Below are 12,332 nucleotides of genomic sequence, written 5' to 3'. Positions count from 1 at the left end.
TGCACCATCCCCTGCGGAACTGCCCCGGGCTGCACCATCCCCTGCGGAACAGCCCCGGGCTGCACCATCCCCTGCGGAACTGCCCCGGGCTGCATCATACCCTGCGGAACTGCCCCGGGCTGCATCATCCCCTGCGGAACTGCCCCGGGCTGCACCATCCCCTGCGGAACTGCCCCGGGCTGCATCATACCCTGTGGAACTGCCCCGGGTTGCACCATCCCCTGCGGAACTGCCCCGGGCTGCATCATACCCTGCGGAACTGCCCCGGGCTGCATTATCCCCTGCGGAACTGCCCCGGGCTGCATCATACCCTGCAGAACTGCCCCGGGCTGCATCATACCCTGTGGAACTACCCCGGGCTGCATCATACCCTGCGGAACTGCCCCGGGCTGCACCAGACCTCCTGGAATAGCACCGGGCTGCATAAAACCCCGTGGAATAGCCCCAGGCTGCCCCACGCCAAGCTGCTCTCCACCGGGCTGCCCCACGCCCAGCTGCTCTGCTCCAGGCTGCCCCACGCCAAGCTGCTCTGCTCCAGGCTGCCCCACGCCAAGCTGCTCTGCTCCAGGCTGCCCCACGCCAAGCTGCTCTGCTCCAGGCTGCCCCACGCCAAGCTGCTCTGCTCCAGGCTGCCCCACGCCAAGCTGCTCTGCTCCAGGCTGCCCCACGCCAAGCTGCTCTGCACCGGGCTGCACCAAGCCAAGCTGCTCTGCTCCAGGCTGCCCCATGCCAAGCTGCTCTGCACCGGGCTGCACCAGACCACGTGGATCTACACCAGGCTGTACCATACCACGTGGACCTGCACCAGGTTGCACCATACCACGTGGACCTGCACCAGGCTGTACCATACCACGTGGACCTGCACCAGGCTGCACCAGACCATGCAGAACTGCACCAGGCTGCCCCACGCCAAGCTGTTCTCCACCAGGCTGCCCCACACCAAGCTGCTCTGCACCGGGCTGCACCAAACCAAGCTGCTCTGCTCCAGGCTGCCCCATGCCAAGCTGCTCTGCACCAGGCTGCACCAGGCCATGTGGAACTGCACCAGGCTGCACCAAACCAAGCTGTTCTGCACCAGGCTGCCCTACACCAAGCTGCTCTGCACCGGGCTGCACTGGACCACGTGGGACTGCACCAGGCTGCACCAAACCATGTGGAACTGTACCAGGCTGTACCACACCAAACTGCTGTGCACCAGGCTGCACCAAACCATGTGAAACTGCACCAGGCTGCACCAAACCATGTGGAACTGCACCATACGGAACTGCACCAGGCTGTACCAAGTCAGGTGGGTATACACCAGGTGGCATCAACCCAGGCTGACCTGTGCCAGGCTGTGCCAAACCATGCTGAGCTGCACCAGGCTGTGCCAAACCATAAGGAACTGCACCAGGCTGGACCACACCACGTGGAACAGCACCAGGTGGCATCAAGCCTGGCTGACCTGTGCCAGGCTGCACTAAACCTTGTTGATCTGCCCCAAGCTGCACTAAACCACCCTGATCTGGACCAACTTGTGCTAAACGAGGTGGATATGCACCAGGTTGGACCAAGCCAGGCTGACCTGCACCAGGAGGTACAGGACCTTGCTGGTCTGTGCCAGGCTGTACCAAACCACCTTGATCTTCACCAGCCTGCACAAACTCACCCTGCTCTTTATATACCCTGCCAGGCTGTATAAAGCCAGAGGCTCCCAAACTGGGCTGTATAAAACCTTGTTTGTCCACACCAATGGGCATCAAGCCAGGTGGCATAAAAGCATACTGATCTGTAGGAGGTAGAGGCCGTCCATATTGATCTATGCCAGGGGGGACCAGTCCTTGCTCAGTGGTGCCATATATTACAAATCCATTCTGATCAATGCCAATTGGTATTAACCCAGACTGGTCCATTCCGGGCACTCCCATCCCACTTTCCAGCATGGCAGCTTGTTGGTCCATGTCAGGATATATCACACCAGGTTGATATGTACCAAAGGAAGCCATATCAAACTGGTCTGTACCAGGAAGCTGCAAGCCTTGTTGATCTCTGCCAGGTACCATTGATGGCATCATGCCAATCTGATCCATGCCAGGTGTAACCAATCCCTGAGCACCCATTCGAGGTGCTTGCATACCAGGGTGACCCAGAGTTTGGGGTGGCACACGTTGTGGGCGGACGACACCAGCACGTGGCCTTACCAGCTGACCCATGGTAGGTAACCCTAATCTGGGCTGATCTGGCCTTTGGTAGACTTGACCCGGACCAATGGGCACCCCCGCTTGCTGGTCTGGTTGTGCATAAGGCTGCTGCTGGCTGGCTGAGGATAAGTCCTGTTGACTCTGGCCAGGACCTGCATCTCGTTCATCTCGTCTTAAACGTGTGGCAGAGGATGGTTCTCGAGCCTTGCGACGATCAGCCTGGGATGCAGGAGGCTGGGGTTTTGGACCACCAGCTTCCTCTTGGGCCCGCGGTTGTTCTCTGCCAGGAAGTGCAGTAGAGGAAGGTTTGCCCAATTGTTTGCTCGGAGTTTTTTCAGGGGGGCCATGCGGGGCACCAGCAGCACCTGCGGCCTGGTCAGCACTTGTGCCCTTGCCAGGGAGTCCAGCAGAACTATCCATGCGCTTACTAGAATCTGCGGATGGTTCTGAGCCCTGGGTAAAGAGGAAGAAGGGATAAATAATTAGAAATCAAAAAGATTGTAGGAAGGAGCCAGGTGCCAGTGGCTCACACCTGTCATCCTAGCTACTCAGGAGGCTGAGATCTGAGGATGGTGGTTCAAAGTCAGCCCAGGCAGGAAAGGCCATGAGACTCTGATCTTCAATCAACCAGCAAGAGAGGTGGAGCTTGTGGCTCAAGGGGTAGATTGCTAGCCTTGAGCAAAAGAAGCTAAGGGACAGTGCCCAGGCCCTAAGTTCAAGCCCCATGACTGGGGGGTGGTGGTGGTGGAAGCGATTAATGGAGTTGTGGATCAAAGATTAGAGTGCTAGCCTTAAAACAAAAGCTCAAGGACAGTGTCCAGATGCTGAGTTCAAGCCTCATCACTGGCAAAAAACAACTAAAAGCAGAGTTGGAAGAAATGTTCAGCCAGGCATCGATGGCTCACACTTGTAATCCTAGAGACCTGAGGATTGTAATTCAAAGCCAGATCAGGCAGGAACATCCATGAGACTTATCTCCAGTTAACCACCAGGAAACAGGAAGTGGCACTGTGGCTCAAGTGGCAGAGCTCTAGCTTTGAGCTGGACAGTGCCCAGGCCCAGAGTTCAAGCCCCACAACTGAAAAAGAAAGAAAGAAAAGTTCAGCTTCTTGAAGGTTACCAGATTTCTGAAAATCAGCCTATTTATAAATGGCATCCTAACATGTAATTTCCTTCATAAAAGACAGGAAGAGGAACTGAACTCTCCTCTGGACTTTCACTGAATCTACAAATAAAGGATGGAAGCCATTCTTTAAATTTAAATATAAAGTTGGGCCAGGAATGGGTGACTCAGGCCTATATATTCTAGCTACTCAGGAAGCTAAGTAAGGAGCACAGTTTGAAATTAGCCTGGGCAGGAATATCTGTGAGACTTTTCTATCCAGCTAACCATCAAAAGGCTGGAATGGAGCTGTGGCTCAAGTGGTAGAGCACCAGCCTTGAGTGAAAAAGCCAAGACAGTGTGAAGCCTTGAGTTCAAGGCCCAGTACCAGCACAAAGAAATAAAATCTGCCTCATTGTTAGTCCCTTGCTGCTGGGCATGTGAGCACACATGTAAACAAGCAGTTTATATTACACATATAATTTGAGTCCTGAAAATCCACAGAGGAAGGCCAGACAAACAGGAGGGTCCGGCTGTGGCATTGATCATATCATACATACGATTGGGGCTGGGAATGTGGCTTAGTGACAGAGTGCTGTCTACCATGCAGGAAGCCCTGGGTTCAATTCCTCAGTATCACATACACAGAAAAAGCTGGAAATGGCGCTGTGGTTCAAGTGGTAGAGTGCTAGCCTTGAGCAAAAGAAGCTCAGGGACAGTGCCCAGGTCCAGGACTGGCAAAAAAAAAAAAAAGACACACACACACACACACACACAAATAGATACATTTAAGGCACAGCCTTGCAGTGTGATGCTGACAAACGCCTGGCAAACCAATCATGGGCATTTCCCATTTCCATCCAAAAGGGAAATGGAATATTAAGGACCAGATTTGTCCTCTTCTCTGTAACAACCAAAATGAAGAGAAATCCAAACCCCAGCAAGGCTGAAAGAGCAGTGTTCCAATGTTGGGTACTGGGTACCAAAGGATGTAAAATAAGAGAAATGGGTGCCGTGAACCCTTGCATCCCTTCAGCTTACTGCTGGGTGAAGGTAGTAGACCGCGTTGCAGAGAGGGCACGGAACTGAGTGATAAGGAACACTCAGGCTGCTAGGCTCACAAGATAGAGCAGCAGAACTCAGGGAGATGCAAAAGGCCCCTCTAGCAGCAGCACAGACTTGGTCAGCAGCATGTGTGAGGAGACTACCCAGGGTTGGTGAGCTAAGGTGACCTGCAAGTTCAGAAAGAACAGGGCCCAGATTCTCACAGGCTAGGAACAGGACTATTTTTTGTTTGCTTTTGAGACAGATATAGACCAGGGTGGTCTTAAAACTCAGAATTCTCCTGTCTTAGCCTCCTGAGTGCTAGAGTTAAAGGCATGTGATACCATGCTATTGTCTACAATTGCCATTTCTGTGTGTGTGTGTGTGTGTGTGTGTGTGTGTGTGTGTGTGTATGCATGTGTATTTGCCTGTCTTGGGCTTAAACTCTGGGCCTGGGTGCTGTCCCTGAGTTTTTTTGCTCCAAGGCTGGTATTCTACCACTTGAGCCACAACTCTACTTCCAGCTTTTTGCTGGTTAATTGAAGATAAGTCTCACAGACTTTCTTGCCCAGGGTGGCTTTAAATCTTGATCCTCAGACCTCAGCCTTTTGATAATAGATATGAGACACTGACAGTAGCATCTTTTGTTCCTTTATGTCATGAAAAGGAGGAGGAGGAGGAAAAGTGTCATCCTATCGTGGTTGTCCTGGGGTACAGGAACAAAGCCCTGAAGAAGTGCCCAGCTACTCATTACAAAACTCCCTTGGGCCGGGAGCTGGTGCTCACACCTGGAATTCTATCTACTCAGGAGGTTGAGATTTGAAGATTATAGTTCAAAGCCAGCCCAGGCAAGTAAAGTCCATGAGACTCTTATCCACCAGAAAACTGGAAGTGGAACTGTGGCTCCAAGTGGTAGGGTGTGAACCTTGAGCAAAAGAGCTCTGGGACAGTGCCCAGGTCCTGAGTTCAAGCCCTACAACTGACCAAAAAAAAAAAAAAAGGAAGGAAGGAAGGAAGGAAGGAAGCAAGCAAGCAAACAAGTGGCCTTAATCCTAGCTTTAGAGGCGGAGATTGGGGTAGGGGGAGGGGAGACATTCAAGGCCAGCCTGAGCAAAAGCAGTTCTAGACATTCCAACTCAAACAGTAGCTGGACGAAGTGGTATGTGGCTATCATCCCAGCTAGTGAGGGAAGCACAATTGGGAGGATCATATTCCTGGCTCACCCAGACATAAAGTGAGACCCTATCTCAAAAGCTAACCAATGCAATAAGAGCTAGCAGAGTAGCTTAGGTGGTAGAGCGCCTGCCTAGCAAGCACAAGATCCTGAGTTCAAACCCCAGTGTTGCCAAAAGAATAGAGGACATCCTTGGAAAGGGCTACTGGGAAGGGCTGATTGGTATGTATCCTACCACTCAGGCCCTGCCTGGAATAGGCACCTGCATGTTAGATCTGGACTGCTGAGCTGTTGGCTGCCAGGAAGGAGGCACCATAGCCCAGCTCCTTTCCCCAGCTGACCAGGCGTGCTGCTGCCTCTGCCCACGCACCCTGGCTCTGTTTACCATGCAGGTCTGCATCATAGTCACCTCATAGTTCCATTGTCTACCAAAACCCACCTGGATGCAAAGTCCTGTCTTCCTGTTCCTGTCCAGGACCCACCCACCCTTCAGTCATTACTCCTGTTGTGTGTCTTCCTGCCACTGGACAGACAGTGGCACAAGCTGTCACTGCACCTGCTCATCCTCCCGCTTCTCAAAAATCTTTTTCATAGCGGTGGCTCACGCCTGTAAATCCTAGCTACTTAGGAGGCTAAGATCTGAGGATGGAGATTTGAAGCCAGCTGGGGTAGGAAAGTCATGAGACTCTTACCTCCAATTAACCACAAAATGACAGAAGTGGAGCTGTGGCTCAAATGATCGAGTGCTTATCCTTGAGCAGAAAGCTCAGGGACAGCACCCAGGCCCCGAGTTCATGCCCCTGGACCAGCATCCCACACCCCCCCAAAAAATCTTTTTATGTGAGGTTCTAGCAGAGTGGTTGGTTAGCGTGTACAAGACTGTGAATTAAAACCTCAACCACATACACACACACACACACACACACACACACACACACACACACAGAACCTCTTAACCATAGATTCTCATTTGCCTTTGGAATTATTTCTGATTATGAATACTGTGTAGATGTGGTGTACATGCCTGTAATCCCAGAACTTGGGAGGCTGACACAGGAGTATTTGAAGTCCAAGTTTACATAACCAGACCCCCTTTTTTTTTTTTTTTGCCAGTGCTGGGCCTTGAACTTAAGGCCTGAGCTCTGTCCCTGAGCCTCTCTGTGTTCAAGGCTAATGCTCTATCACTTGAGCCACAGCATCACTTCTGGCTTTTTCTGCTTATGTGGTACTGAGGACTTGAACCCAGGGCTTTATGCATGCTAGGCAAGCACTCTACCACTGAGCCACATTCCCAGCCCAACCAGATCCTATTTCAAACAAATAAACACAATACTTTCTTACATCTACAGAACAAAAATGTCTAAAGATGTTTGTGTTTATTTATGTCTGTGGTATTCTCTGCTGTCGCGCTAAGGGAATGTGGTGCTCACTAAATGTCATGAGATTGTAACACATGTTTAAAGAAGCTTTGGCTTATGGGGTGGGAGGCCAGGCCCTGGGTTGGATCCCCAGTACCTTAAAAAAAAGTAGATGCTACTTTTTCTTGTGTAGGTACTTACTTGTTTGAAGGGTCCTCTTACAATTCTTTGTGATGCCACTTCTTTGGGTGTGCCAGGAATTCAGAAAAGTGTCTTGTAAATTGGCAGGTACCTAATACATTCGGACAGTAAGTGGCACTGCCCAGAATGGCCACTTAGGGGCGCCAAAAGGCTCGCTCTGGGCAGTGAACTGGTTTACCTGGCTTCTGTATGAAGGCCTGTGTGATCGATCCTCTTTAAGGAACACACACAATAGCAAGACCAACAGGGCAGTTAATCCTGCTCTGTGAGGGCCACACAAAAATAAGCCAGGATGTGGGATGCTCGTGTCTCACGCCTGTAATCCTCGCTACTCAGGAGGCTGAGATCTGAGGATCTCGGATCAAAGTCAGCCAGAGCAGCAAAGTCCATAAGACTCTTACCTCCAATAAACCACTCAGAAAACCGGAAGTGGTGCTGTGGCTCAAGAGGTAGAGCGCTTGCCTCGAGCTGAAGAGCTCAGAGACAGTGCCCAGGCCCAGAGTTCAAGCCGCATGACTGACCAAAGACTGACCAAACAACAACAATAACAACTAAAACAGGATTCTAGACGCCAGTGGCTCACGCCCGTAATCCTAGCTACTCAGGAGAGGCTGAGATCTGAGGATCAAGGTTCAAAGCCAGCCCAGGCAGCAAAGTCTGTCAACTCTTTTGTGTGTGTGTGTGTGTGTGTGTGTGTGTGTGTGGAGAGAAAGAGAGAGAGAGAGAGTTGTGGGGCTTGAACTCTGGACCTGGGCACTATCTCTGAGGCACTGTCTCTGACCTCTTTAGCTCAAGGCAAGTACTCTACCACTTGAGGCACAGCACCACTTCCAGTTTTCTGGTGGTTCATTGGAGATAAAGAGTCTCATAGATTTTCCTGCCCAGGGTAGTTTTGAACCTCGATCCTCAGATCTCAGCTTCCTGAGTAGCTAGGATTATAGGTATGAGCCACTGGTGCCCAGCTGTCAGACTCTTATCTCCAGTTAATTACCAGAAAACCAGAAGAAATGCTATGGTTCATAGTGGTAGAGCACTAGCTTTGAGTGAAAAAGCTAGTGAAAAAGGTAGTGAAAAAAACAACAGGCTGATGGATATTCAGATGAAGAAAGAGAAGGATTTGAAAATCTTTTAGCCATTCTGTGCACTGTTTCAGGATAGACAGACACCTGACCCATGCACAAAAGTCACCATAAGCCAGGGGCTTCCTGCAAGGACCTTATTTTCAGGAATGTGCCATCCTCATCTGTGAATAAGTCAACATACTTTTTTTTTTGGTCCGTTGTAGGGCCTGACCTCTGGGCCTGGGCACTGTCCCTGAGCTCTTCAGCTCAAGGCTAGTACTCTACCACTTGAGCCACAGTTCCACTTCCAGTTTTCTGGTGGTTTATTGGAGATAGAAGTCTCACGGTCTCTCCTGCCCAGGCTGGCTTTGAACCGCCATCCTCAGAGCTCAGCCTCCTGAGTAGCTAGGATTACAGGCGTGAGCCATTGGTGCCTGGCTTTCAAACAGGCATTTTTTTAAATTTCAGGACGGACCATAAATAAAGTTTGAAAACCTACTGAAGCAACAAAAACTAAATGGGTACCATTTTCCAACCAGCCCATTGGCAAAGCTCAAAAAAATTGGGTAACAGGTTGGTGGCTCGCATCTGTAATCCTAGCTATGCAGGAGGCTGAGATGGAGGGTTGCAGTTTGAAGCCATCTAGAGCAGGAAGGTGTGTGAAACTCTTGTTTTTGGGTCCGGTCGTGGGGCCTGAACTCTGGGCCTGGGTGCTGTCCCTCAGCTCTTCAGCTCAAGGCTAGCGCTCTACCCCTTGAGCCACAGCGCCACTTCCAGCTTTTTTCTTTTTGCTTATGTGGTGCTGAGGAATCGAACTCAGGGCCTCATGCATGCAAGGCAAGCGCTCTACCACTGAGCCACCTTCCCAGCCCTGTGTGAAACTCTTTAACTGGCAAAAAGCTGAGAGTAGATGTGTGTTTCAAGTGGTAGAGTGCCCAGGCCCTGAGTTTAAGCCCCAGGACCAACAAAAAAGTATTTTTCAGTCTTATAATTGCTCCAAGATGACAGTTAACACAAGTGAATAGAACACATTGCTGGAAATGGATATGTATCTTTGCAATTGGGCTAGCTATTACCAAACTGTTTTCCCTATCAGCCATGTTTATCCCAATCTCCTGCAGACCAGCATATGTGTGTGCATGTGCTCTCTCTCTCTCTCTCTCTCTCTCTCTCACACACACACACACACACACACATACACACACACACACACACTTGAATGGGTATTAAATGACCTATTCTATGGGTAGTGGGTCAAGGAATAAGTTCTTGCCTGTCTATAGGTTAGGAGATTGGGCAGAAATAGCTGATAGCAAAAACAGTTTGGCAACACCTAGAGCAATCACAAAGTTCCAGCCATGTGTCCTACTCACTTGCGTGGCTGTCATCTTGAAGCAATTATTATAAGCCTGAAAAATATTTATTTTATTTTTGTTGGTATTGGGGCTTGAACTCAGGACCAGGGCATTTCCCCTGAGTTTTTTTTTGTTTTTGTTTTTTGCTCAAGGCTAATGCCCTACCACTTTGAACCATAGCTCCACTTCTGGTTTTCTTGGTGGTTTACTGGAGATAGTCTCATGGACATTTCTGCCCTGGCTAGCTTTGGACCATGATCCTCAGATCTCAGCCTTGTGAGTAGCTAGGATTACAGGTGTGAGCTACCAGTGCCTGGCTGAAAAAAAAATTTTTTTAAGTGTCAACAATATGGAACTTGGGCAATGAATGATGAACATAATTTATATTGACACCCTGTAGTGGTAAGCAGAGGAAGGTTCTGGGGATCTCGCCCAGGCCCCTGTCTGCTCACCATTTGCGAAGTCTTCCAGCCATCAGTGATAGCTTGCTCCAGGTCTTCCCAGGTGACCATGGTGACCTCATCTCCTCCGGTAAGAGAATTTAGCTTCAGGCCTATTTGTTCCTGATGGTAACAGACAAGTCAGGGATATACACACACACATACACACACACACACACACACACACACACACACACACAGTCTAATTCCAGGGGGGTATAAGAACAGACCTAACCAAAATAACTTTCCACAGCCCTAGCCCCAGGGATAATTCACTAGCCTTCCAGTGACCTTGCAGCCAGTTCTTTGTCTCACTTGGCCCCCAATAGAGCCCTGAGCAGGGATGGAAAGGATTCCCCCTTAGTCCTAGACCAGTGCCTAGAGAGGCAGAGGAACGAGCCACCTCCCTCCACCATCTTAGAGGGACACACATGCAGAGAGGGGGCATTTCAATCCCAGAGAGGAGAGACCAAGGCCCCCACCCCACTCCCGTTTCCCAAGGGCCCGTTTCCCAAGCTGCCCACATTACCAGGATTTCATCCCGATCCCTGAGTAGCCTCTCCATTTTCTCAATGCGCTGGATGAGTTCCTGGAAGCACAGATCAGAAACAGAGCATCATACTACTCTTCTGGGGTGCTTCATATACACCTATGTGTACATGTGTGCACACACAGACTCCACGTGAAGGGGAAGAGGAAGTATGTGTGTGTGGGGTCTGTCTGTCTTGAGGGAAAGTGTTTTTTCTTTTCTGTCAGTCCTGGGGCTTGAACTGTCAGCCCAGGTACTGTCCCTCAGGTCTTCAGCTCAAGGCGAGCGCTCTACCACTTGAGCCACAGCACCACTTCCAGTTTTCTGATGGTTCATTGAAGATAAGAGTCTCATGGACTTTCTGCCCAGGCTGTTTTGATCCAAGATCCTCAGATCTCAGTCTCCTGAGTAGCTGGGATGACAGGCGTGAGCCACCGGCGCCAGGCAGGGAAGGTGTTTTCGTGGGGGGGGCGGGGGGAGTTTTTCTCATTTCTCTCTAATTTTGCCTGGCCAGCCAAGCCAAGCCACTAGTTCTTTTCCTGGCTGGTAAGAACAAGAGGAAGGGAAGTGGGTGCAGGGGGTGGATGAGGGTGCTGGGCAGTTAGTGTCACTATTGGAACCTTGTAGCAACTGAGGCATGAGGTCTATCCTGCCTCTCACTAAACAAGTACCAGGGGCTTCAGCAGCAGTCTGCGTGTCTGTGCCACACAGAGAAAAGTCTTTAAAGAGGGACTGAGCAAACTGCTAAATTTTACTCTGCTTCTTATAACTTGTGCTAGCCTTTATTTTTATTTATTCACGTGTGTGTGTGTGTGTGTGTGTCTATGTGTCTGTGTATGTGTGTGTTGGTACTGGGACTTGAACTCAGGACCTTGTGTTTCTCATTTGGCTTTTTTTTTTGTCCGTCATGGGGTCTGAACTCTGGGCCTGGGCGCTGTCCCTCAGCTCTTCAGCTCAAGGCTAGTGCTCTACCACTTGAGTCACAGCGCCACTTCCGGGTTTTTTTCTTTTTGCTTATGTGGTGCTGAGGAATCGAACCCAGGGCCTCAGGCATGCAAGGCAAGCACTCTACTGAGCCAACTTCCCAGCCCCTAATCTAAGAATCTTGGAAGATGGTGGTAACCCCCTTGTGGCCACTGTGCATCTGAAGTTGAGGGTCAGGAAGGGGGTGGAAAGGAGCTATTTTGCTCCCAAGGTAGCAGTCCCAGGCTTCCTTACCAGGGGCTGCAACGGCGGCAATTCCTGTATCTTTTGCTGAGCATCTTTCAGCGTTTTCACTTCTTCCATGAGGTTCTGGAGCAGCTCTTGGGTCTGTAAAGCAAAACAAGGGCTTATGTATGGGACCCATTCCCATCCATTCAGGTCTTCCCGCCCCCTACCATGTTTCCACCTCTCCCCACCCCTTGGCCACCTGCCTTCCTGGGACAGGGGAACAGCTTGGCAGGGAGAATGCCCACCGAGGGTGCCCGAGGTGGGCTCGTACCTCCTCTGGGGTGTATTCCTTTAAGTCTTTAAGGCCCGACCAGAACTTGGCCTGGGGGCCTTTGGCCATGCCCTCAGGTCGCATCTTGGGGGCCCTTTTCCCCGGCCCTTGGGCGCTGGTTATGAGGGTGGCCGAGGCGGTCTCCTCGAGGCCTTCCTGGCCCTTCCTTTTCCCTGGCTCTGCCGATACCATGTCTTCCTCCCCCACGCGGGACTCCTGGTCCAGCCCGCCGGCCTGGGAGGTGATGTGCTCCACGTGCGTCACGATGCCCTGCACCTTCGTGTCCATGGTCTTCATCTGCTTGTTGAGGTCGCTCAGCTGGCCGCCCAGGTCGTTCACCTGGCCGCCCAGGTCGTTCACCTGGCCGCCCAGGTCCTTCACCTGGCTCTCGAGCGCCTGGGCCTG

At 51.0% G+C, this 12,332-nt stretch overlaps 1 protein-coding gene across 1 annotated transcript in view; it reads right to left on the bottom strand.

The window, feature by feature from the left end:
- The window catches only part of Qrich2 (glutamine rich 2), a 30,919-nt gene extending 20,439 nt beyond the window's left edge, over positions 1 to 10,480 (bottom strand). Inside the window, exons 1-3 of the mRNA XM_013036438.1 lie at positions 10,445 to 10,480; positions 9,928 to 10,038; positions 696 to 2,633 (exon numbers count right to left, since the gene is read on the bottom strand). Coding sequence (XP_012891892.1) covers positions 696 to 2,633; positions 9,928 to 10,038; positions 10,445 to 10,480 — 2,085 coding nt within the window. The remainder of the gene's footprint in view (positions 1 to 695; positions 2,634 to 9,927; positions 10,039 to 10,444) is intronic.
- Between the last annotated feature and the right edge of the window lie 1,852 nt (positions 10,481 to 12,332).

This window comes from Dipodomys ordii, unplaced genomic scaffold, assembly GCF_000151885.1.
Source record: "Dipodomys ordii isolate 6190 unplaced genomic scaffold, Dord_2.0 Scaffold7, whole genome shotgun sequence".
Taxonomy (NCBI): domain Eukaryota; kingdom Metazoa; phylum Chordata; class Mammalia; order Rodentia; family Heteromyidae; genus Dipodomys; species Dipodomys ordii.
This window is presented reverse-complemented; position numbering and strand designations above follow the sequence as displayed.